We start from the raw sequence: 26,235 nt of genomic DNA, 5'->3' as shown, positions 1-26,235 counted from the left end.
CTTGCAGTGCTACACAACTGCATTGCCGGGGCTCTATCACAATGACACTTCATTTCAGTTGGCCTTTGCGGCAAAACGACTCGATGCGCTGCGATGCCATGCGATGCGATGCTTTGCCAAAATATATGTACATGAAATCCCATCCCATCCCCAAACCCATCACATATCCGCATGCATATCTATGTACTACTCTCGTGCAGTATATGCTCAGTGCTGAGGCCTGAGGCTGTTGTCTGCTGGATCGAGCTTGTGCCTTGCCTGCCTTTGGATTATTTGAGCCGACCGAATGCTCTCCCTTAATAGACTTGTTCCATGGCCATGGCCAGAGCCAGGCCTAGCTCGTAATGTACTGGAAAGGTAAGCGGATTCATAGAACAATGAAGTGCAATTGCATGGCATTGCTTTCTACGACCAAGGCAGCAATGTGATTCTGATTTTGCTGTACAGTTAATAGGATTGATGGGTGCACAAAATTTCAGCCCTTGCCCAAACTTGTGGGCCAAACCCGATTGCCCCAAGTTAAGCAATCATCCACAAACGGAGATAAGTAATAGAACAATGCTTTTCCCATCTTTGGCCAAGGCAGAAGCCCCCCAAATTCAAAGTTCAGTTGTGCCACACACAAAAGGCTTCAGTTCGGTCTTTAGCAGCAAATAATTATGCCAAAAACTCTGCACTCCTGATATCCAGATCTGAATTATGGCTGCCTGCATTTTCTACTTTAAAAAGGCAGCCCTGAATGTTCCGCTTTTCATAATCACGAATATTGTTTATCGCTCTTCGAGCAGCTTAGCGCTCAGCCGTTCCGAGTGCATTTGTGCATAATGGGATAGGATAGACTCCGAGAAGGAGCAGAATTTCGCCTCGAGTTCGCGCCGACTGCTGGAGTTTGCCGCTTAAGCCGCTCACCAAGTGCTAAGTAAAAAATAAGTGAGGCTATAACAAAGGGCGCTGGAGAGAGGAGATCCTTGACATTGGATTGGTGCTCTGAGTGGAGGGGCATCGCTTTAAGCCAGCCACGTGCAACGCTCCGTGTGGCATTATAAAATCTGTTTAATTGGCAGACAGCGTACAAAGTGTTCATATTATACTGTTGGCGCAAAAGTTTACAGCGTATTTACACATGGCATTACATAAATGCTGAGCGCATTAACTTTAATTGAAAAGTATTTTAATTAATAAATTTTCAACACGTTGCCGCACAGCGTACACGGCACTCTCTCTCTCTCTCTCCGACTTCCCTTTGTGGCAACAATCATCACTGTAATAACAATATTATGTCCAGCACAAACAAGTATATGTATCTACTTAATGTACCGCGTTTCTGTGTGCATACTTACATACGTACATCCCCATTGATATGTCAGACAACATCAGGAACAACGACAAAAAAAAAGGCAAACAAAAAGGTTAATTGACCAACAAATAACTTAATTAAATCAAATGAAAATTAAACAATTCAATTTTTAATGAGGTTCGCTGGTTTTGACCTCGTTTCAATTATGAATAGCAACAATGGGCACAAAGGCCCGGCCAGTGTAGGCAGCAGATAGCAGCGGCGGCCTACTGTCTGTCCGCTGGGTTGGACGAATGTCGGGGCCCGCCCACCTGGAAAAGTGGCCCTGGACTGACAGCTCTATTAAATTTTCGTATACCCGCAATTTGGTGAACTGCCAGGAGTGACTGGAAATGGTGGGGCATGGTGGGGCTCTGGCTCTGGCTCGGTCTCTTCGCTGTCAGTGTAATGGTTCAAACTATTAATTACAGGTGGTGTGTGTTTGTACGAGAAACTTCAGCGGGGGGTGCGGCACTAATTAGTGAAAATACCTAATCACATGTACGTACATGTGCCTGAATATTTCTGTGAACATTTGCACTCGTTTTCGCCCTGAAGTGCTTTATTTAAAAACCAATTTAAAAGCTCCTTGACATACACGATACTTGATCGTTTTTCTTTTTTCAATAAAAATATATAGTAAAACGCTGAAAGAACATATTGATGAACTGGTAAGCTGTCCCGCAATCAGAACAAGTATTAAATTGCAAATATTTCAACAATCAAAACTGTTTGTCAGCGGATTATTTTGATATTACATAAATCCGCGACATGTTGGCGAGCCAGGCACAAAGCGAATACATCCACAACCATAATCGATATGAGTCGAAAAAAACACATAAATTATGTAAATTGATTAAAAAATCAACATGCCTCAGCAATAAAATGATTATAAATATGAATAAGCAATGAGCACTTGAAAAAATAAATGCAATAGCTGCAGGGCGAACAACAACATTTTCAACTACTGATTGGCAATTGAAACTTAGGCTAGGGCCAAAAATGTTGCGATTGTTGGGGGCGCTTTTGTTTGTGGGTAGTACACCGCTTAATGAATTTTATTGATTGCAAGGGCCAGCAACAGGACAAACAACAACAGTCCAGCAAATGGAAACCATTTACAGCTTAAAATATTTAATTACCATCCCTCAGTAGGGCCCAAGCCCATCCCCCCTCCTGGGATGGACGGTGGGTCGCAATGTTTCAGGTCTTGCCACCAAATTGCAATTAATCTTCTTTTAACAGCAAACTTTTGATCCGCTTTATTTGCATTTCACTTCGGACCCAACGGCGGCCAGTGGAAAGCGACAGAGTGGACGAAAAGGACTGCAGGAAGCGGGTGTGCGGGTGTGCGGGTGTGCGGGGTGGGCTAACGAAAATGCTTGTCATAAAAAATGATCAAGGGTTAAAAATTATGTTACGCGTTTCATTTTTGGTGGCTGTGAAATGATTTATGCAAAATCTGTGCACCCCAACAACACAACAACATCCAAAATGAATATAAATCGTGCAATTTCATGTTTTTCTTTCTTTTCGCTGCGGCCAAACTTGGCGCAACTTTTTATGTGTCCAGCAAAATTAATTTCAAAGTATCTCGGAACAGCCACAGTTACAGCTACAACAGCTAAAGGGGTCATCGGACTGGGGGCCACAATGCACATTATTTATAATCTCACATTGAATGAATTTCATGTTTTCATGTTTCAGGCCAACGCATTAGCCGATTATAATTTTCTGATAGCCCAGATAGCCCGGATAATAGCCATAGTACGTGGGTGTAAGACCATAAGAGCCATAGCCGTAGCCGTAGCCATAGCCCTGGCCCCAACCGCCCCAACCGCCAAAGGGATAGCCCGTGATGCCGCCGCTAAAGAAGATGCCACGCGCTCGACGGCCGCCTCGTTGCTGCGCCGTCCGCACCGCAGAGCCGCCAATTTCCGGCTCCAATGACAGCAGATCCGTTGTTACATCGCCAACTGGTGCCACTTCCTTGTCAACAGCTGCGCCAATGCTGACAGCCGACGCTCCAGTCAAGTGCGTGCCCCGCAGCGGCAGCAGCAGCAGCAGCAGCAGCAACGCGGCCAACGATGCCAGTGGCCACGAATATGTGGCACGCATTTTTTAATATTTAATTTCACCAACAAGATATGAGATATTTATATTTAATTCAATTCAGACAAGCCGCGTCTGTGTTTTCCACCAAAATGCCAGTCAAAGGGCCGTTGTTAAATCCTATTTATAGTCGAATGTGAAAAGTGTGGATTGAATTTAATGCCAATACCATTTGGGTTTGTTTTAAAGTCCGCTAATTGTGGCCAATTTAAATGGTTTAATACAAAAAATAACACACACACACACACACAATGAAAATGCCAAAAAGCAAAGCATTAAAGTTGAAAAGGGCGTGAGGCAAACGAAAAACTGTGCTAACAAATTAGTCGCATTAGACACGGGGGGGGAGGCAGCGGGCCAGCAATGTGGGCAACAATGACAGCAGTTTAGAGGCAATGCAGACTGACAAACCCGACTATGGTAGACCCTAACAAATTTGTTAATTAAAAATAAATATAAACACTTGTTGAAATTTTTATAAAAAAAAAGTTGACAAGCGAAGAAACGAGCAAGAAAAACACTTTTAAATTGGCAAATAAAATCGATAAGGTCATAATTCAATAACGAACAACTATTTGCTTTGTTTTCCAATCTCATTTAATGATTTTAGTCTTCATTTGTGGTCTGTACTTCCACTGCTGCCATCCAATTCTCAATTACTAAATCATTTCATGAACCGAATTATTAGGGCATGACATTTGTATCAAACACACTCACACTCCACACATGCATAGAGCAGCACACACGCAGTTGACAGACTGACTGACAGACAGACAGACAGACAGACCTTGTGTCCCTTTTCACACATTACGCATACGCCACGTTATTTCTTTCGACTGTTTGCAGAGCTTGCCCCGCCTGCTGCTCGTTGTCGGTCTGCCAATTGACACATTTCATGTTCAGATATGCGTAAATAACAATTATTGTAATTTTTCACAGCGCTCGTTGCGAGACAAAGCGCAGACTTGTGACGATTCAGCGTTAATACGCTGAGCAGAGCACAACCTTAACCGAGAACCGAACCGTGTGTGAACCTTGAACTTGAGTGACAGGGGCAAAGGCACCGGATGCTTTTTTTTCAACAGCTTTCGCCCTGTTGGGGGGGTGTGGAGTAGCATGTGTCGATGTGCCCATGTCGGCGTGTGTGCGCTCCGAGCTTGTTTGTGCGCTGTTTGCCAATGTGTCAACATTTTAGATTGCCTTGCATGATTTGCAAGAAAAATGAAGACAATAGTTGAGTTTACGCTCTCCACTCGACAGCCAGCAGCGGCAGGAGGAGGAGTAGGCAGCGGCAAAGGCAAGTACCGCTGTCAGCGTGTCACGCGATTTGTTGCCCATGAACAAGTATGAAATGAATATATTTGTCATAAAGAAAAGTCATGGCGTTGCGGTGGGTGTTGTCGAGTTCTTTATCACCGATTAACAAGTGCAAAGCCAAAGGGTAAAAAAGTGTAGCACCAGAAAAGCCGATGCTCGACCTAGGCATGCCCAGTAAGCTGCTTAGGAGTAAAGTAAAGCACATTGAATGCACCCCGCAGCTAAGATCAAGGGTGTAAACCGCTTATTTACTTAAAGGTATGCAGAAAAATATATGAAAACACAAAGAGAAACGATTAATGTTGAGGCAGCGTGAGGGTAAATCCGAAAAATGTATTTATGTACGTATATATGTATAAATTTATGTACTCGCATGTACAGCATTTACCAAGGTGTCTCTTTTTCCCACAGGCATCACTGGTTCTCCCAGCTGCATGTTGCCTTGCATTAAAGCAATTAAAGCACATACATTCCACCATTAACTAACATCCAATATAGCCAGAGTTTTTTACAACAAATGAGGAATCCAAATTGGGTTAGTTCCGTTGCATTTTAATTCTATTTGCACATTCGAGCAGCAAAACTTACAAGTACAAAAGGCAAGAACAACAAACAAAAGGCAGAAGGCATTGAGCAGCGCAGAACAAGAGCCTCAAACAAGAAGCAAAAACACGAAATTGCGTCGCCTAGATAACTTCAACAACTTTTCGCTAGAGAATCGCGACTTGCGACTTTGCTATTGTGTGCACTTGTGTTAGTGATAGTGTGGGGCTGTATCTGTGTGAGTGTCAACAAATGACTCGAATGAAATTTATAAGCAAAGTTAGCTGAGCGCAGTAGCTGTGGCAGTGGCAGTGGCAGTGGCAAAGTTGATAAGGGTTCGGCAGTAAGTGAAGTGAAGTTTTCCCCCAAGATGCCCTGCCAGAGATATCAAGTTGGGGGGGTTGGCCGGCATAGCTGTGGTACCCACAAGTTCAACAGGAGGCCAATAACATAGCCAATGTATTAATTTACGCAAGTCAAATGCAAAGTTTGAGTTGAGTTAATTAAATGCCCTGGCCGCTGCACAAGAGCTCAACTCAAACAGAAACTAATGATAAAAGGGGTAATGAAAAGCGGCAAACGGCAAACGGCAAACCGACCAAGCAGACAAACTGGTCAAGAAAGCCAGGCCCAGGCCCAGGCCCAGGCCCAGGCCTTCTACGAAGCTGAATGGAACGCATAACAGCCTTCAGTTTCCTCCCACTTATGATTAAACCATCGGCTAGCTGTTGAGGTCTGCTTCGAGTGCTCTGAGCGAAAATCTTTGAATAAAGTTTCGCAGGCGAAAGAACTCTTTAACATGGAAGCAAAGAACACTCCACACCAGTTAATGAATGAATAACAAAAAGAATTGTTTAATCAATGGAACGCAGTCAGCAAATGGCTGCGAAATTTATGCATTCCTGACACTGAGGCTGATTTATTCATGGCAGCAATATAATTCTCGCCTTAAAGTTTCCTCTGGTAACACATGTCAATGCCAAAGCATAATTACATTTTATGTAGATTGTCCCTCTGTATTGGTATAATATCATTTAAGCGTCAACATCATCAGCATTGACTTGCAAAACCCACTAAAATGCTACAAACTCTCCCACAAACACTTCTCTAAGCCTAATTAATCTCACTTCCGTTGCACTTCGCAGCCAGTTTGTGGCTTAGCTAGCCTCTTCGTAAGTTGCTTTAAATTAATTCAAATACGTGAAGAGTATTGTGCACAAATTGCAGCATGATTCAAATTGAATTAACAATTATGTATAATTATATTTTGCCATCGTTGCCTTGGCTCCCGACACACGCACAAAATTCAATTAACTCTTTCATTAGTGGCTGGAAGTCGCAAAACGTTGCATGCACATTTAAGAGCTGTATTAAAAACGCATTTATATGTGCTAGGAAACATTCGAGAAGCTCCGAGAGGAACGTTCAAAGTTCTCCCAACACAAATCAAAAAGTTGACTCTGACATTTGTCCGACAGTATTGTGACACTTAAAGAGCCAGAAGGTGACATATATTTTTCCTATAGAGCAAGTCAATTAGCTCACCCTTTTGCGCGCCTTTCCGCCTCATTTCTTGCACCATTCATGACGCAAAAGCAATTTTTATTTAATTAGCGTTGATTTACGGCTTGCCAGGCCATAAAACTGCCCTACAAGCAGCACCCATTGTTCGCATAAAACGTACATATATACCATAGCCATATCTGTGATCTATAATCGCCGTATCAAAACGCATTTTGCTTAATCATCATTTGAGGCACCCTCTCGATATGCCCACAGGCCATGACAGGTTGTGAGAGAAAAAGTAACTTTTTCAATTTGATATTGCCTTAATTGTTATCGTTGTTGTTGCTGCTGTTGCTGCCACTACTCTGCCTCTCCTTTTTGTTGTTCCTATTATCATTATAACAGGGCACTTTGCGTTGTCATTGTCGCTGGCTCGGAGTCAGCGACGGCTAATGTGTGTCGCCTCTTATTGTGGGGGCTTCCCCCGAAAAAGGTTACATTTCGTATGACTTTTATGACATCGTAGTCGGCCAATAAATAAAGCATGACGCGATTCGAGCTGTGCCCGATCCTGAAAGAGAGCCGGAGGGCCCAAGGACCGCAATGTGCCCAAACAGATGCCAAAGTAATCAGCTGGTTAGCTGACGGGCTGGCTGCCTCCCAGCAAGAAGTCAAGAAGCAGTTTGCCAGAGAGTGTGGCAGCTTTAAATTCGTGCAGTCAGCACACAAAGAAGACCCCCAATACCCACTCGTAGCTGGAGCTGTAGCTGGAGCCGGACCTGTGGCCCCCTTTACAGCACAGTCAGAACCCCTCCCCCCGTCTTGTCACACTCGACACAACTTAACTCTTGAACACATGCCGCCAGCAGGCACATGGAGTAGAAACTTTTGTGATGACGCCAAGGACGAGGACAGCAACAATGAAGACGACGTCGACCAAAACTTGCACTCGACACAGACAAACACACATACTCGTACACACACACACACACACACACACACACACACACAAAGATATATAGAAATGGTCTCCAAAGTCCGGGTATCGCACAATGGTCAATAAGTGGAGCAATTTCTATGAAAATTGGGTCACGAAATGCCATCGAAGTTGGAATTTCAAAATGTTGCCTCCTGGCAGCTAGAATTGTAATTGATATTTGAAATGACATATTTTGGTGGCAGTTGCCATGGAATCGATTTAAGTAAAGCAATAGGCGGATGCTCTCCATATCGATCTGAAGTTGGGAGATGATAGAATGAGCTTCAAGGAAAATTCTAGCTAAAACTTATAGGTTGAAATTACACTGAGACTTATACTAAAGAAGTTTAGGTCATGTACTTTCTAAACACCGCAAATATGAACCCTCCTAAAGCGTATAACTAAGTCCCAATAGATTAACATGATATCTCTTGCTCTCTGCCATAATTCCATGCCAGAGAGGTAATAAAATCAGGCTCAGTGCACATAACTACACCCAAACGAAAACGATAATTACAAATGCCTCAATTTCGGTCCTTAACCGTCCATTCATTGACTGTGCCACCCACTGTGCACCGACTGCTGCCGCCTGTGCAGTGCTGGGGATGCTGGGTAATTAGCCGTATTGAATTTTTGGCATAGAAATATACAAAGAATACCAAAACTTTGTTTTGTGCGCTTTGCGGCTGCCAGAGAATTTCACAACTTGTCAAATTTTACGTTGTTACCCACACAAGCTGCTCCCGCAACAGCAACAGCAGTAACAGCAACAGCCACTCCACATCTCGGTCTGTAAGTCAGACGGAATGAATGCTACGTACGTCCATGTTTGTCCGTCGGTTTGTCGGTTTTCGGTCTGTCTGTTGGTCTGTTGGTCAGTTGGTTTGGCTCCTGTTGCCGTTTGCTCGTGCTTGGTATTGGTGTTGGTGTTGGGGTCCAGCCTTTTGGTCAGTAGTTTACTGTCGGCGTCCAACCCACTCGATACATTTGTGCTACGTGACTGGTTACAATGCGTCGAGGGAGTGAGCAAGGGCCGCTCTGGGGGACCACAAGCAGCCTTGCACTATGGCAAAAGAAAAAAATGTATACAATTTGTAGGTTGAAATTGATTTGGCTTAATTCGTGCACATTTTAAATTTGCCAAAAACCCACTCAGAGGCAGGAAGGGTGCCAGGGGACACGGATATTGTATTTATGCAAAAAAAAACCAAAAGAAAATCCAAGAGCAAACAATGCAAACACACACAGAGACACACAGACACAGCATTCGGCGAATTGGCGGTGGAAGAGATGAGTGAATTGGGTGATTGTGGGTGGCTAGGGATCACGGCTTTCCCTCCCTAGGGTGCATTTAGGTCTAAAGCGGCATTTAAAATATTTACACAGCTGCCGCAAAACTATGTGCACACACACACAGACACACAAACGCATACATAATACATTTTGCTCATTATAACGGCAAACATCAATGGTGGGTTGGGGCATGTGGCATGCGGCATTGGGGCGTTGAAAGCAAATAGCTGAAGCAACCAAAAAACCCAAACCCCAGCACAAATATTCAGAGTTTAGTTGCTTATTTGTATTAATGATGGGGGGCTGGGATGGGTAAAAGAGCAAAAACTAATAGGAAACTTCGTTAATATGAAACGACAAAACTACTTAAAAACTTTCGCATGCCATAAGTCGATCCCAACACACACCCTGCTCTCTCCCTGCTGCGCGTAGGTAAACCACGGGCCGTTGACGTTGCCAAAAACCCTGGCAAATAGTGGCTAAAACGCAAAATGGAATCAAGGACGAAAACGAAAACTAAAGTAAATACCTAACAACAAGCAAATCCCTTGATGAGTTATTAAATCATTTTAAGCCACTTACAACTAAAAACAAATTGAAATATCACGCAATACCTCGGAGAGTTGTGCGCGCGGCGGGACCCACGCGAATACTCCTCCTGCCCAGCTCCTCCATTTGTGTGCCTGCTGTGTGTGGTGGCTAATGTTGCTGTTGCTGCTGCTGTTGCTGTTGCTACTGTTGTTGCCTCTTGTAGCAGGCCAAACGTAACAACTTAATAACGTACTAAGCTTCAAACACAAATATGAATAGCAGAGGCAAGTTGGCTTCGCTGCGGCAGAGCTCAGCGGCATTTTTCGGCTGCTCACCTCAGCCTGAGCCGCAGCAACAGCAGGAGAGAGAAAGGAGGGAGAAAGACGGGGAAGCAGAGACGGAGTTGCAGACACACACGCACCACATACACCGCACTGAGAGTGCTTTCTGGTTGCCTGCGTAGATGCGGCGGCTTCTGCTTCTGCTTCTGCCCCGAATCCTGCCCCAAAACGCTAATAACTTTTAAGCTGCGCCGAAAGTTTTTTTTTTCCTGCCAACTTCCGCCCATCACCTACCACACACCGCCCACCCCCCTAAAACATCTCGCTTGCCAAGCGGCGCTCTCTCGTGCCTGACGATGCGACTTCCGCCTTTACCCCATTCAGCTTAATTTCGCTGCGTGCACAGTGGGTCCAGCGATATGCCAATAAATCATATTTAGCATCAGATTGCTGGCTTAGCTGTCACATTGCCGTCTTTTCTACAATTTCCAATTTGAGATTAACGTTTGCTTGGCCACAAGAGCATTTAGAGTTTGTGTCCACAGTTTGTGGGAATTGGCATCAGGTGGGGCTACGAACTTCCACACATTAAAGCACACAAGCAATTAAATAAGACGAAAAGTAAAGCATTTCCATGGATATCATTTCTTATATATTTTTCGAATGGCTCTATTTATTTGTTCCTTTTTTTTGGCTTAAAAAAGATAGATAAAATCCACCCTCGCTGGCAGAAAAAACTCTCAAAAACCTTTTTCTCATACCCAACACCACGGTGCACAGCGGGAGCTTCGCTTGAAGGAGGACAACCAGGAAGAGGACTACGACTACGACAACGATGATGATGCAGCAACACTGCCTGTGCCTGTGCCTGTGCTCGGCTTGTTGAAAACTTGCTCGATAGTTGTGTAGGACGTGCCCACGCACACAGACCTCCCACCCACCCAACCACCTCCACGCGAGCTGTAGCTGCATGTGTAGAGGTGTTCCGTTTGTGTGTGCGTAAGCCTACATGTGTATACACACGCCTACTGTGCCGCCGCAGTTGCTGCTTGACTCGCGGCCCAAAAGTCAGTCGGCTGAATCAGCGACGCATAACGGGAGCGGGTAGCCAGCCTGCCTTCTGCCTGCCTTCTGCCTGCCTCGCCAGACGACAGGAAGCGACGTGTTTGCAGCGCAAGCAAAACTTTTCATTTAACTTTTTTTTCTTTTTGTGGGTAGCGAGGATTTGCCGTAGGACACCAAGCTCCCTATGCCACCCAAGCCTCACGGCTAGCCAGCCATGATGCCCTATAGTCCCATTCCTGCGAGCTACCAGCATTAATATTGTTTTGTGTGCGAAAAATCAGCCAAAATTACGACACTTGAGTGTGTTAAAAGTTGCGCGCGCTGCTCGATGCTCGCTGCTCGCTGCTCGATGCTCCCCCATTCCTTATGCTGCTGCTTTTGCTCCACAAATCGAAAAGTAAAGTCAAAGAAAAGAAAAAGTAGAAAGTAGAAAGTAGCAGGCAAACTTTTGCAGAAGGAGTCACAGCGAGAGCACGCAAAACAGCAAAAGACAGCGGAAAACTTGGCTGACGGTGACGGTGACGGTGACGGTGTCGAAAGGAGCGCGACGACGGCAGCAGCAGCCTTGTCTATCACAGATACTCGGGTACTATCCTGTCACAGTGGGCGGCTGCTGCTGCTGCTGCTGCTGCTGAAACCGAAACTGATGCTGCAGCCGGATTGCGAGCGATGGCTTGGGAGATGGCTTTCGAGATGAGAGTGGGATCGGGAGGAGCAGGCATCTTTGATGGCTCGCCCTGTGCACGACGGTAATGGCGATGGTGGCACTCGTGCTCTCAGTTTGCTTTCCCTACTTTTGCCAGTTTACACGCTCCGCTGGGATTTCACAGTGGCAAAGAGGCGAAAAAGTTACCATGATCCATTAACGTTAATTGTTTGGCGGCGGCTTCGGCAGCAAGACAACTTGCTTGGGATTTGGTCGACACGCAGCTGCAGCCTCATGCCGCACAGAACCAAAACTACCACCACATACACAATGGAGAGGCAACAACAGTAGCAGCACTCCGGGGTCTGTGAGGTGTGTATTACAATGACAGGGCAGGAAAGTTTTTCGGGGCATCTCCCAGCTTCATACTTAAGTCCCCCCGCTGCCCCACCCCCAGCAGCTACCCGTAGGAGCAGACAGAGTCATGGAGTTGACTAAATTCAATTAGAGCTGCCTCAAATTGGCATGCGCACACCTGTCATTGGGCTTGATAATGATGCATCTGGTGCGGCCAACAAAACTACGCCAATCCATTTGCCAGGCAGTGAGACAGTCCGACTGCCTGTCCTTTGCCAACTTTGTCCTTTGTCAGTGGGATTTTAAAGGGGAAGCCAACGCTGCGCTAATTTCTGAACCAAACTCATTCGACACTTTGACATTCAGTTTTTTAAGTAATTGAGAGCGGTGCGGGGCGGGGCGGGTTGGGGGACACCACTCCACCCCACTCCAAGCGAGAACACACTCCAAACTAAATCAATTAAAGTTATTCAAGCAAAATTAAACAGCTCTGCAACAAAAGAATCTCTCGCAGAGAGATGAAAAATGTGGGAGAGAACCAAACGGCTTTTCACACTTGTTAATCACATTTTCGCGTCTTACGCAAATAGCTCTGGCAACTCTGGCAGTGGGTGTGGAGAAGTGGCAGGGCAACTCATTGTAATTAAGCGGCTTAGGCTTTTGAGAGCCTCTGCTGGCACAATAGCAGGACCTGCTTGTAGGCCTGCCACAATACCAAGGTCGCCGGTCCCGTCATTGCTATGTCTTTAGAGGCCAGTTTATCGAATTAAAAAAAGTAATAAGCAAGTGGGCCAGGCAGCCAGGGAGCCGTCGAGTCAGGAAGCAGGGGCCCTCTCGGGCTCACACTTCATTGTTCCCAGCCATAGTGGAGGGGCACAATAAAACTGAAGTGGCTGTGGGGATGCCGCTGGCTCTCGTCTCCATCCTCTCTGCTGTGCCATGTACATACTGGGGAGGGAATTGCTGCTAGACTGCCGAGTGGGGCATGGGGCATGGGCCATGTGCGGCCAGTGGCTGTGCCGGGCAAAGTTGGCATAATTATTTCATTAACACTTAACAAGTGGCCAAGCCGAGTCGGGTTTGGTGCGGGTGCCGAGTGTGGGTCCTGTCCGTGGGCGGATCTAAGTCCGGTTTCTGGGTCGCCTCTTCATTGCCCGTTGCCCGAGCTGCCCGCAAAAACTTTCGCATTACGCATTTGTGTGCAATTTTCAAATTAACAATTGTTAATTTTGTTCTTGTTGCGAGTTTCTTTTATTTCCAGTCTTTTCCTTCTTTTCATTCGTTATATCATGCGGGCGTGTAAGAAAACAAAACGTAAAATGAACACAAAAAGTGGGCAAAAAATTTCAAAAAAAATATATAAATTTGACCGTTTGCCTTTTAAAAACAAATTTTTTGTTCCTCAGCGCTGCAGCTCTGTCCCGCTGTTGGTTTTCTTCGTTAATTTCGTATTTTTCTCTTACCAACTTTTTATTGCGTGTTTAGCATAATTTTTTAATAATTACATTTTTGTGTGCTTGACCAAAGCAAAAAAGAGACACAAAAAATGTGCGGGAATACAAAAAAAGAGAGAGAAAAATTGAAACAAGAAAGAAAATGAGGGAAACGAAGGAAAATAATAAGCAAAATGGGGCAGACAGAAGAAAAAGCATCGTTTTTGTTGCCACTCTTTGCCCGCTCGTTGGCTGTGGGCAAAAGTTTAACAAAGTTTATTTGCATTACTGACAAACTGTTTAATTAGGGATTTTTTCTTAGATTTTTCAGCTTCGAAACTTTCTGTGTGCCACTGGGTGTGTGCATGTCAGCCTAAGTGTATATGTGAGCGGTTGTGGGTGGAGGTGTGGCCACAAATACAATTAAACATGGCAGACGACATCGCACACCACGAAACCAAAATAAAATCAGCCTTAATCTGGTCAGAGTACTCGCACATTGGGGGCTTAGGGCGGGTAGGTCCTCTCCCCCCACGATGGGTAATTTAGGTTGAACTTCTATCAGGATGCAAATTGAAGGTTATTTAAATATACATACATACATATGTATGTAGGTAATGGGTTTAATGGGTACTCAAATTAAAGATTGCATCAATAGTCAACGCTATGTTGATATAATAAGATCAAATGGAATTTATTTCGAGTGGTAATCTATAATATTTAGATCTACTCTACATTCAATTAAATTACGCAAATTTTAACAAGACATATAATATTGTAAAAAAGTACAAGCAAATATATGCACATAGCATGTAAGTATGTAAAAACAGCAATGGTTTCATCTTTCTTTTACCTTTTATTAAAGCATTTTCTGCTCCTCCCTCCCATACATGAGAAGTCGACGATTTCGTGGTTACGCCGGACGGTAAAACGAGCGGGGTTTTGCGAAGTACGAAACGAAAACGCAACGGCACAAGACCACATATTTTGGGTAGATTAATGTAAGGTGATGCATAACTGGAGAAGCTCGTGTGGAATCACTAACGAGAGAGAGCCAGATCACCCAAACCTCACCACACCATGCACTGAAACACTTTGTACGCTCTCTCGCTCCTTTCTTATTGCTTTTTCTTCTCTTCATCACATTGGGTTTTGGAGATTTTTGGCACACACAAATACACGCACACACATTGCCAGGCATTACATAACAGAACAAAAAAAGAATAATATGATTAAACACACTTTGTACAATAATACACTTTTCACTTTCACTTATTTCCTTATTTTGCCTCCGCCGCTCTACCTTTTTGAATGCCTTACGAGAGAGCGTCGACGCGCTGCACCCGCTCTTTTCTTATTGTCTTTCTCCTCTCCTTCACATTGGGTATTGGAGTAGGAATGGGACACAACTATGCGCCGAATTTCTTGCACACACAAATACACGCAAATTCATTGACAAAATGATGTACATGGAAATCAAATGCTCAATTCACTTTTAACACTTTTTTTCCTTATTTCGCCTTCGCCGCTTTGCTTTTTTAATGCTATTTTGCCGCCTCTCTGGATTAGGAAGTTGTTCTTGCACTAAAGCACAATTTTTTTACCTTTCTTAATCACTGCACACTACACTGCACTGCACTTTTAACACTTCACTTTCACTTAGTTCCTTGTTTCGACTTCGCTGCTCTGCCTTTTGGATGCCATTTTGCCGCCTCTCTGGATCAGGATTTTTTTTTAATTTTTTAATCACTGCACATTACACTACACCACACTTTTAACACTCGCTCTTTTCTTAGTGTCTTTCTCCTCTTCTTCACATTGGGTATTGGAGTGGGAATGGGACGCAACTACATATGCGCCGAATATCTTGCACACGCAATCATTGCCAGAGATCACGTGACAGAAAAAGATTATTTATTATGGAAATCAAATGCGTTATACACTTTTAACACTTCACTTTCACTTATTTCGTTATTTCGCCTTCGCCGCTCTGCTTTTTGGTTGCAATTTGGCCGCCTGTGTGGATCAGGAATTTATTTATATTTTTTGGCACTGCACACTATACCATTTCACTTCACCATTACAGTGCATTGTGCACACAACTGCGCGACAATTTTCCCGCTGGAGTTTTCATCCATTTCCCGATTTTCACGACCCTAACCGCGGAGCTGACTTAAAACCGCGTGCTTGGCCCGTCGGCGCGGCTTTGCATGCGTAGGAGGTTAGATCATCCCATGCTCTCTTTCTGCTGCGCTTCCCAATTGCTCTCTCATTTGACTTTGACTTTTGTGTTCTGCCTCTACCTACCTCAAGAGAGTGAACGTTGCTGCTTGTGATGAGTTGTTAATGCAACTGTAAATGATGAGAAGGGGAAAGTGCTGTGCTTCTTCTTTGTCATGTGTTGTGAGAGGGGAGAAGAGGCTGCGAATATGGAGGGTAAGAGAAAACAGCGTGCAATTTTTGAGAAACTAAGCCTCACGCCTCAGCCTAGATCGAAGTACTGCAGCAATAAAAAATAAAATCGAATTTAGTTGCTGGAAAAATGTCTGTTATGTATCTGGGTAATGGCAAAGGCAATGGGGAAACCTTCTAAAATTTATTGAAAAACAAATACACAATTGCAATTTTCGAATTTATTCGGGCATAAATATAGCAAGAGAAGTTTGTAGCCGGGAAACCTCGAAGCTTGAAATACCCTTACAAATATACCGATTTAAACATTTCGCCATGATATGGTGCACAAGGGGTTGCAGAATAATTGTATGAACAATCCAAGAGAATTGCCTAGCGCTTTATCAAAACTATAGAACCCTTTTGAAAAGAGCATCAAACTATCCATTTGTATTGCTCTAGGTGGGACTTAATCGAACTGTGTGTGTGCTCCCTGGAGCGGCAGCATAGAGGAGCCGCAACCACGTGCACACACCTATACACAGACAGGCAGAAGCGACAGGCAGGCATCCACATTCTGATAGCAGCCGTCAGTCACTCAGGGCAGTCCGTTAACCAGGCAACCAAGCGAAAGGAGCATCCGATGCGCAAGGCACAGGTCTAGCGGGGTCGCTGCCAATGGCCGACAGAATGTGCTCGCATCATTGTAATTGTTAATTACTCTGATATTTATTCCTCTTTTCTTCTGGCCTCTCGCACGCACGCACATAGCTGGCAAGGAGAGAGCCAACAACTTTGGCAGCTGCTGCTGCTGTGTCCAGTGGCTCGTGCATATTTATGCTTATGGCCACATCTTTTGCTTAAGCCACGACTGGAGCGCTGATTTGGACGCCACACGCAGCTAACAAGCGATGACCACCCCGAGCCATGCCACACCGGTTCAGCCCGTAGCCCACCCACATGTCGGCACCAAACAACGTCGTCATGCCATTTGGCAGTTGGGTTGTTGGCTGCCTGCCACGTCAAGTGAGTTCACAATTTTTGCGTGCCACCATTTCTCTTCCGCCCGTGTCAGTGCCACTGGCTGCCCGGCTCGGCTCTCTCCTACGGCCGTATGCTGCACGGATTATCCTTGGCATGCAACGCCTTTATCCTGTTTTATTTGTGTTGTGCTGAAGGCTCTCCTCCGCCATATCCTATTCTTCTGCTGCTGCTCTTTTTCTTTTTCTTGTTGTTGTTGTTTTTGTTTTTTTGCCCGCTGATTTCGCTACTTAATTTTTTTGCCCTTTTTTTTGGTCCGCCATGCTGTCTGTGTCTCTCCCAGTTCACCCGTCTCTCCGTTCGTCTCTCCGTTCGTCGCTCTGTCCATCTCTCTGCCTCTGCTCGTCTCTTTGCTCGTCTCGCTGAATGTCAGTCTATCTGTCTCTCTGTCTCTCTGTCTGTCTGCCCTCTGTGTATCGTCTCGTTTCCGTTCTGGCGGAGCTGATTGGGCGTATTTTGTTATTTTCATGTTGCTGCTGCTGCTGCTGCTGCCGTTTCTGCTGCTGTCTGTCAGTCAAGCCAAACGAAGCCAGAAGAAATCCCCTCCTGCTAGTCGTGTCCCTGGCAGTGGTCCCAGCCACGGCCACGGTCCTTGTCCTAGCCCCAGCCCCAGTCCCAGTCACAGTCCGGGGCGGGCACCCGCTCGTTTGTTCGTTCGCTTTTTTCCCACGTAATTAAAACTTGAAACGCATATGAATTAGAAAATAAAAAAGGAAAATAAGAGAGAGAGAGCGGAATAAAATACGAGAACGCGACCCGGAATGGAGCCATTTCATGCTACAGAATGACATCCTGTTCCCGCAGTCTGACATCGTTAACATCGCTGATTAAGTTTTCTTGTCCTGTGCTCTCTCTCTCTCTCTCTCTCTCCGTTTGCCCCGTCACTCAACGTGATTTGAAATGAAATTTTTATAATTTCTGCAGCACCCATTCACCACACCCCTCCAAGGCCATGCATGGGGAAAAATGGTTGCCTGAAACCCTCAATCCCTTACCCTTAACCCTTTACTTTCGTCAATTATTTGCTTTATTAGCGACTGGGTACAGGAGTCATTGAACACACAGAGTCCTGGTGGACCGTCAGCGACCGTAGAAGTCGCCACCAAAGCGTCCAGCATATCTTCGACCTTGGTAGGGATTGCCAAAGGGACCGCCGCCATAGAAGGGACCACCATTGAAGGGTCCGCCATAGGGACCGCCGCGATAGTTGTTCCTAAACGGACCGTCGAAGCGCCCTCCTCCTCCTCCTCCACCACGCCTTCCGCCAGAACCACCCAAGCCGATGGCAACTATTCCAACTTGACGACGCACACGCTCCAATGATGCATCGACATCAACATCTCCTCCTTCATCCAGCAGGGGCTGAGGCTGCTCTGCCGCCAGCGCTTCCCTCACACAGATGGCCAGCAGAGCTGCAGCAACTACCAGACAGGGGAACGAACGCATCTCAGTACTTGAATGTCGTTCTGGATCATAGCTGGGCTTTATTTATGGCAATTATTTAGAGCTTCAGATCGGATCTTAGCAGCACAAACAAGTTTAGGTCTAAGTAAAGTAATTAAAGCATCCACTGATTTATGAGCATTTATGAAGGGATAAACAGATAAAAGAGCTGGAAAAACACCAAATATATTTCTTGGAATGCTTACCCCGTGGCAAGGAGTGATATTCTGCACCAAAAGTGATTTACCTTGTCCTTGTATCTAGATCCCCGCGCCAGAACTCCATTAGGTGCTGTGACAACTTCCGCCAGAGGCATTGCGCATAAAAAAAGGTAATGGCAGCCATCCTGCAATGGAGGGGCTGAGTACCTTCGAAATGACAATATAGCACGGTATGGCACACAGTACTTAAGAATAGCTATTAGATTACCTTTAGAAGCATTTCCCCATATGGGCAGGGACAGAACAAACTGGTTTAGCACTTCGTTGGGTAATTAGGGCAGTAAGTAGCTCGCGGTGATTTATTAGCAGCCAACCCAGAGCTGATTCTAGCACTTGCACTGGCAATAAAAAATGGCATTATTCAATTAAAACTAAATTAAAATTAATTATAAATTAAATATGCACAAAACTCGCAAAAAAAAAATAAATTTGCTTTGTTTTGAATATAAAAGTATTCAAAATATTTCTTAAATATTGTTAAATATTCAATTTAAATACAAAACACCTTAAAATAAATATTAAATATTCAATTTAAAGTGTAATAAATTTCAGGTTTATATTTAATATTTTTTGTGTATTTATTTTGAAATCAAAGAGAAACCCCTTAAATATTCCGTTTAAAATAAAGTTAAATATTTTAAAATAATTTTTTGTATACAATTGTCAAAAATTAATGCTAAAAATATTGAAATCCAAGCTAAAATCTATAATTACAGCACACTATTTTTCTCTCAGTGTGTGCACATTAGCCGAAAAAGGGGCCGCCAAAGAAGGGCGGGGGTGGATAGAAACCTCCACCGAACCCACGTCTTCTGCCGTATCCACCGCCGCCGAAGCCACCGCCGCCAAATCGTCTCCTGCCGCCGCCTCCAAAGCCTCGCCCGCCGTAGCCTCCGTATCCGCCGCCAAAGCCTCGTCTGCCAAAGCCGCCGCCGCCAAATTGCCTGGCCAGGCGCACGGCCGGCATCTCCTGCTGCTCTGCGCCCTGATTTACATCCGCCAAAGTCAGTTGCTTCACATCCGCCTCGGCTGGCGTCTCCTGCAACTGGGACTGTGCCACGGCCAGGAGCAGCACCATTCCGACACTCAGCACTAATAGATTCAAGTGGTGTGCGCGCATTGCTCTAGAGTCTAGACTTTCGCTTCGTTGGGGGCTCGCCTCTATATGAAACAGAACCAAGCCCTCGCCTAGGCCTTTATATACCCCATTTGCTGCCAGGGGCCCCTCCTAGCTGACTCTCTGGTTCTAAACGAGTTGTGTGTTGACGACCTTAAACAATTACATTTCCTGAGCATAATCAAGCGACGAAGAAAACCCCCGGTCCGTCAAGAGCCCTCGGGCGCAGACGTAACAAGCAAAAATTAAACACGCAAAAAAATATCGAAAATAACAAATTCATTTCTACACAACAAAAACAACCTGTTACCCCCTCCAGCCACAACGTTCTTGGCTCTCTCTCCCTCTCTTCGCTTGGTTCTAATTCTGTTTTTAGCCGCGGGAGGAAGTTCGATACTTCCAAGAACTTTTTAATGATACCCTGGGCCTAAGTTCTTGTGAGCTCTAAAACTACGCCACATCCTTTTATGCTTACAGTTATGTACCACGCATTAAGCAATAAAGTTCTGCTACATTATTGTATTTTCTAAACTGTTTCTCAACTGTTTTGAAGCAGTTTTGCTTCCAACTAGGCACCAGCAAAAAATTCCATTCATAATTTGTTTAAGAGCATTATTAGTCGACTCGTTAGGTTCTCAGTTTTTGCCTTGAATAAGAAAACTTTAGCCAACAGAAGTGTGGAACTTCTTTATATTATATACAGCATTTAAGCAAGTACATTCTACATTCGAGAGTTTCAAAAAATTAATCAAAGACTTATTGCCAATGCGGGAAATATTCCTTTTTAATTCCTATTTTAAATTGAAAAGCAAAAGGGGTAAAAAAATATTGTTATTGTCGGGTTACCATTTACGACAAATCTAAACAAAAACGAAATAGCCCTTCTAATCTATTGTTCGCTCTCAATCGTGCATACAAATTACACAAAAACAGACTCGAAAAGTCTTTTCAATCCCTCTAGCAAAGCTGCAACCGAAGGCTTAAACAATTCCTAATATTATGCCAAAAGATGTGCCACTCCACATACTCCCAACTGTGGCAGAGTATGAGATGGGCTTCTAGTTGAATTCTCATGAAAAATAGTGCTGACTTTTATGACGTAAATGTTGAGATGAGTCAGTGTGTTGGGAAAATACAAATAAATACACGAGTAAGCTCTCTCCCAAAAAACAGGTAAGCCATCTTTAAGCCAATTAAATAAATGTGCACATACATGAGTATATATTTATATACACACATTTTTGATGTGTATTTGTAATTTCATTTGGCGACATTTAATGCTCATTAAGAGATTTCGTTGGCACCGGCGGCCACATGTGAGCTGTTTACAATTTAGAAAAGCGCCGCCCCGAGCGGTACGTATTTCTAAGCCATAAATAACGTGTAAACAGAAAGGCTGCCACAAACAACAAGCAGGTCCTTGCCATATCTTGTGGCAGCAGCCGCAGCGACAGCAACAACAACAACAGCAACAGCAACATCAACAGGCACAGTAACAACATCGCGGCCAAATTATAAGGCTATAAAAGGCAATAAAAAAACTTTGCGATATCAAATTACAACGCCCTCATAAAGTTATAAAAGTTTCGAGCGTATCAAACAAAGCACGTTCCACACCCCCCTGTCCCTGCCACACACCCTCTCCGAGGCAGGCCTAATATTTTCAATAACAAATCAATCAGCTGCGGCTGCTGCCGCCACAACGGTCAACATGGATAATCAGTTGGAACAGGGGAAAATGCCGCCTCCTCCGCAGATCCTGTGCGGGATGCTGCCAGCTGTTGGGGCGTGGGCGTGGGCGTGGGCGTGGACAAGGGCGTTGGCATGGCTAAGGTCGTGGCGTATTTTTTGAAGGTGCCGCAGATTTATTGAGACACGATTTCGATAAGAACAGTGCTATTAAAATGGCCAAAGAGCATACGAAATGGCAGGGAACAGTCGCTCAGTGAAGCTTAAATGCTCTGCAGGGAGTTACAAAAATGCTTAAATAATAATTTAAAAAGACAGCTAAAGCATAAGCTGACGCCTCGAGAATCTACACTCAAACTGCAGCTTAATGATGAAAGTCTACTTTAAAATTTGCACTAAATTGTGGACAGTGGCAGCATCCACTGGACACGCTTTTATCGCAATTAATTCATTAATAATTCTAATTAAGATGCCAACAGATACACATAATGCAACACTTGAACTTTTTCTTCTTGTTTTTGCTCCAAGTGTATACCGTGAAAGTGTAGACGAACAAAAGCCCCCTTACAAGTCTGCGTTTCGATAGCAAGGAATTTTTTCGCTCTTCTAAAAAAAGGGGGAAAAAAGCGAACAGGAAAAAAAGAACGAAAACTTTTATCAATGTTGGGCGCATGGCTGTAAGGTCAAGGGATAACAAAAGGCGTACATTTAAAGCCCAGTTAATTTTTTAACAATAAAAGGGCGCTTGTCAAGGGCGTAATTTTACAGCAAACGTTTAATCTTAAACGATTCAGCAGGGGGACTAAGCAGAGAGACAGGGAGACAGGGAGACAGGGAGACTGGCAGCAAGATTGGCAAGACGGATAGAACTTCCAGCTGCTCCAGCACTCTCTCTCTCTCTCTCTCTCTCTCAATGGATTGCTTTTGTTATAAATAGGAAAAGCAAACTGGGGGCAAACACGAAGAAAATTAAATGCTTTCACGGGCTACACAATGCAGGGGGTGGAATGAGCCAATGATCTGGCAATCATTGTGAGAGAACTGCCATTGATGAGCGAACGGCCAATGCAAGTGACAAGGAAATTAAGTGAGGCCAAAGAGTAGCCAAGATTGTATTTCAAACTCAATTAAAACGTGCTCGATTGCAGATCGATTTTATTTCATCTACTTTCTAGGCATTAACACAAGTCAGTCACGTCATGGATGGCAGGGTGGGGAATGGTTAGCGTCCATAGCCACCGCCAAAGCCGCCGCGATGGCCACCATGATGGCCGCCATAGCCACCGCCGCCGAAGCCTCCTGGTCCACCAAAGCCGCCGCCGGGTCTTCCATAGCCACCGCCGAAGCCGCCTCCGGGTCCGCCAAAGCCGCCTCCAGGTCCACCGAAACCACCGCCGCCATAACCACCTCCTGGTCTGCCTCCATAGCCGCCATATTGACGGGCCTGACGCGTCTCGCTTGGCGCCGAGACACCTGCATCCACATCGAGCAGCGTTGTGGCCGCCGCATTGGTGCTGGCAACCAGGACGACCGCCGCCAGGATGAGGCAAATAAACTTCTTGAACTAATCACCGCCGAAAGTTAGAGCGGCTTCTATGGAGACTCAGCACCATGGCTGGTCAATTTATATGATTTGGGATAAATCGTCTGGCGGCAGAGGCAACAAATAAAAGCAGAAGTGGTTCGACCGGACAGAGGCAACAAAGTTGTGAGTGAAATGAATACTCCGGGCAGAGCGATTCGTATTAACTGAATGACTAAGATGAGCAACAATGGGAGCAGAAGGAGATCACATTCAGAGAGCGCCACAGACAGTGGCAAAAAGCCATAACAATAACCAAAACCTATTAGGCAACAAAAAGCGGAGAAGTGGCTAAAGTTTTGGCAGACTTAGAAGCACCCTCCCCCTGACTGCCTGCCTGTCTAGCCAAAATGCGCAAAATATTCAAGTTCCAGATCGATAGACCAAGTGGCCGGCCAAGTGTTCAAGTGTGTGCCGCCTGGGGAACCACCGGAGCTGCTCCCTTCTTCATCGTTTCAGATTTCGTAACGCTTTTTGTTTGCGTTGTTTCTCCGATTGCCACTGACTTAATTAAAATCTAGGCATAACAGCCACAGCCACAGCCACAGCCCAAGCAACTGGTTGTTGTTGCTCTTGTTATTCAAATGCCAAAACTGTGTTCGTTTTCGTTTGAAGCGGGCCCAATGAATCATCCCGGTTATTGGCCCATTCAGTGGTTGGCACTAGCCATGAGATTTTGTATAAATAAACAAACGAATTTATATGGCATGTCACCATTTTGCTGGATATGATATCTTTATTAAAATGTCAATCATTGCTGAACTTGCAGCTAGAAATGATTGATTTGCAAGCAATTTATTTTTCATAATTAACATACTGTAAAAAAGTAATTCAGAAAAATTCTTAGCCATAGATAACAATCAGAATTCTTAGCCAAAATATTATTATAAATATAATAAAAATATCAAACATCTGTTTTGGATTCCAGAAACATTTCCAACAGGTTTTATTTATACATTTACATACATAATTGGACAACAACAAAAAATATTGTAAGTTGGGGAACAACAAGCAATGTTTTGCCAAGTGTTTTATGTAAATTTTGTTTGTTTTTTGGAACCCCATTAAATGTGGAATTGAGTCTCACTTAAGCATTAAATCTTAGAACTTTGAATTTAATAATAAATGATATGAAATGAGGCTAAAGGCTAACAAAAAGAGGACTAAGGCAGACTCATAGTCGAACAGTCGAACAGTCGAACAGTCGAACCTCGATTTAATTTTATTAATTTATTGCAGCATTTATTGGTGCCAATTCCCGGACTTTTCTGACTTTATTTACTGACGCAGAAGATTAAACAAATGCAAATGCAGACGTAATAAAACGAGACATTCTGGGAAAAGCCGCAGACGATAATTAAATTGAATTTTAAAAATGTTGAAATGCCATTAAGGAGCCACTAAACATCCTACTCTCACGTCAAGAGTGCGAGTAAAACATTCAACAAAAGCCAAGGAAACATTAGTTTGAAGTTGCAAATGAATACAGAAAAAATGTGTGTCCCTCTTGATCAAGTAAACAACGTACAAAAAAATATTAAAAACACTTTAAGCTCAATGCTGTGTTGCATTTTGTGTGTGCGGGCCATGTAATTATGCATAATTAATGGCAGTCAGCTAAATGTCCGCAGAGAGCAGTTCAAGTATCAAATGGGGCCAGTAAATCATTTTGTTTTGCTGTTTGCAACGAAAATTACTTCTCTTTTTTATCATGGTTTATTATTAATGAATGCAGGTAGCAAGCAGTGTTGTCAGACTTTTTTCAACGAACAAGTGAACTAAAAAGAATTTGTGGTTAAAAAAGGTACCGCTAATGCCTCTTCAAAGCCACTGAGGGATCTTACAATTAAAGTGATAATTAATGTAATACAAGTGTGAAAAATGCTTTAAAATGAAAATATAAAGTTCTAAGCTTCCACTTTAATGGCCAAAATGAAAATCTTTCTGCTGTTCTGTTAGCTTCAGCTTTTCCCATCCAAAACCAGAATGAATTGCGTTGCTGGCCAGCACCCAAGCACCTGACTTTCTGCTGCCAATGTAAATTAGTAATTTAACTAATCGCCCAACTGGCTTTTTGGAGTATAAATGTTTGTCTGTTCCTGCGCCCCTTACCGCCAGCTGATTATGACAATCATAGTCAAAATAGTTTTTCGGCGACTGTCTCCGAGTAAAAAATGTATTTTTTATTTATGCCAAGGCTGCTGGCTCGGCTCTTTTACCCGTTGCGTTTTTTTTGTTGCACTCTCGGGGAAATTTATGCGGAAGTTTGCAGCCAGCCAGTGGATCGGGGTGCGTCGAGGGGCGAATGGGAGCTGGAAGTGGCACTGGGACTGAACTCGGACTGGGGACTCTGGCTCATGGCACGGCCGGATGTTAAATCTGTGAAAATGTGCATAGTTTTTGACGTTGACATCGTTAATTGACCCAGTTTCTGGCACTGGCTAAAAGCGTTTAAATTTGAATAAGCAAAATTGTTGGGCAGCGGAATGGAGCGAACGTCTCCCCAGCCCCAAACGTTCCCCAGCGAAAGCTTTTGCATAAATGAATCAAAATGCCGCAGACGCCGGCTTTGGATTAGACTTAGAATCGTCGAACAATTCGCAATTTACCCAAAACACATGCGGCAAAAACCACAATAAGGCAATAGAGAGCCATAGAGGGGAGTCGCTATAGAGCCATCGAGCATTGTTAATGGCCAGAGCAGCGCTCATAAAACAAACAGCGCTGCCGCAAAACAAAGGCAAACAAAGGCAAACAAACAAACAAACAAACATACTGAGCAGGCAAACACAGAGACCAGCAAACTGGCAAACTGGCCAGAAACGGACAAACAGGCAGAACAACAACCAAACAGCAATTCACACTTACGCACCCAAAGTTGGAGGTGGCATCCGCACCGGAGCAAGGTGAATTTACTTAGAAGGTGATGTTCTCCGCTGAGGTGAGCAGCATGGTGACTTTACATAGAAGGTGATGTTCTCCGCTATGGGGAGCAGCAATAACTTATTCACCACGATAGCGATGTTCAACCCCATAAGAGTTTGCACTGTGGGGAAGACGTCACCTTGTAGGGATCACCCTGGTCCGGAATGTGCGCCTGTGAATGGGAGGGTGAATGGGGGTGCGAGCTGCCTCGCACCGGGTCAATAGCATAACTAACCTTCGCATGAAATTAGCACATTTACACAGCTTAGTTGACCGCAGCCACCCCGCTGGAAATGTTTGACCCGCCACAAAGTGAAATGTTTTTTGGCTCTTTAAAGCGTCGTACCATTCGATTCCATGAACGCCACTTAGCGCGCGCCGTGAGAGCAAGTGTACCTGGGTAGGTAGGCATATGAATTGGCTTTTT

At 44.4% G+C, this 26,235-nt stretch overlaps 4 protein-coding genes across 5 annotated transcripts; all 4 read right to left on the bottom strand.

Annotated features, from left to right (window-relative positions):
* Positions 1 to 3,052: 3,052 nt before the first annotated feature.
* On the bottom strand, positions 3,053 to 3,454 carry LOC117589884 (shematrin-like protein 1). Its single transcript, XM_034282155.1, has one exon. The coding sequence runs from the start codon at positions 3,452 to 3,454 to the stop codon at positions 3,053 to 3,055; it is 402 nt and encodes a 133-aa protein (XP_034138046.1).
* Positions 3,455 to 17,911: 14,457 nt separating this feature from the next.
* LOC117589883 (keratin, type I cytoskeletal 10-like) lies at positions 17,912 to 18,277 on the bottom strand. The gene has a single exon (XM_034282153.1). It carries the CDS (start codon positions 18,275 to 18,277, stop codon positions 17,912 to 17,914), a length of 366 nt encoding a protein of 121 aa, XP_034138044.1.
* Positions 18,278 to 19,197: 920 nt separating this feature from the next.
* LOC117589697 (glycine-rich RNA-binding protein-like) lies at positions 19,198 to 19,648 on the bottom strand. 2 transcript variants are annotated; one of them, XM_034281858.1, is made up of 2 exons: positions 19,426 to 19,648; positions 19,198 to 19,386 (listed from the first exon to the last, which is right to left on the bottom strand). In XM_034281858.1, exons 1-2 carry the CDS (start codon positions 19,613 to 19,615, stop codon positions 19,241 to 19,243), a joined length of 336 nt encoding a protein of 111 aa, XP_034137749.1. In that variant the 5' UTR covers positions 19,616 to 19,648; the 3' UTR covers positions 19,198 to 19,240. The 2 variants fall into 2 exon arrangements, with proteins under 2 accessions (XP_034137749.1, XP_034137748.1); XM_034281857.1 differs by having other exon boundaries at positions 19,205 to 19,648.
* A 2,780-nt stretch (positions 19,649 to 22,428) lies between these two features.
* Positions 22,429 to 23,334, bottom strand: LOC117589882 (glycine-rich RNA-binding protein GRP2A-like). The gene is made up of 2 exons (XM_034282152.1): positions 23,311 to 23,334; positions 22,429 to 22,865 (listed from the first exon to the last, which is right to left on the bottom strand). The coding sequence occupies exons 1-2, from the start codon at positions 23,332 to 23,334 to the stop codon at positions 22,524 to 22,526; spliced, it is 366 nt and encodes a 121-aa protein (XP_034138043.1). The 3' UTR covers positions 22,429 to 22,523.
* Between the last annotated feature and the right edge of the window lie 2,901 nt (positions 23,335 to 26,235).

The sequence above is a fragment of the Drosophila guanche genome, unplaced genomic scaffold (genome assembly GCF_900245975.1).
Source record: "Drosophila guanche unplaced genomic scaffold, DGUA_6, whole genome shotgun sequence".
NCBI lineage: Eukaryota > Metazoa > Arthropoda > Insecta > Diptera > Drosophilidae > Drosophila > Drosophila guanche.
Note: the sequence above shows the minus strand (reverse complement) of the source record. Positions and strands in the feature narration are given on the sequence as shown.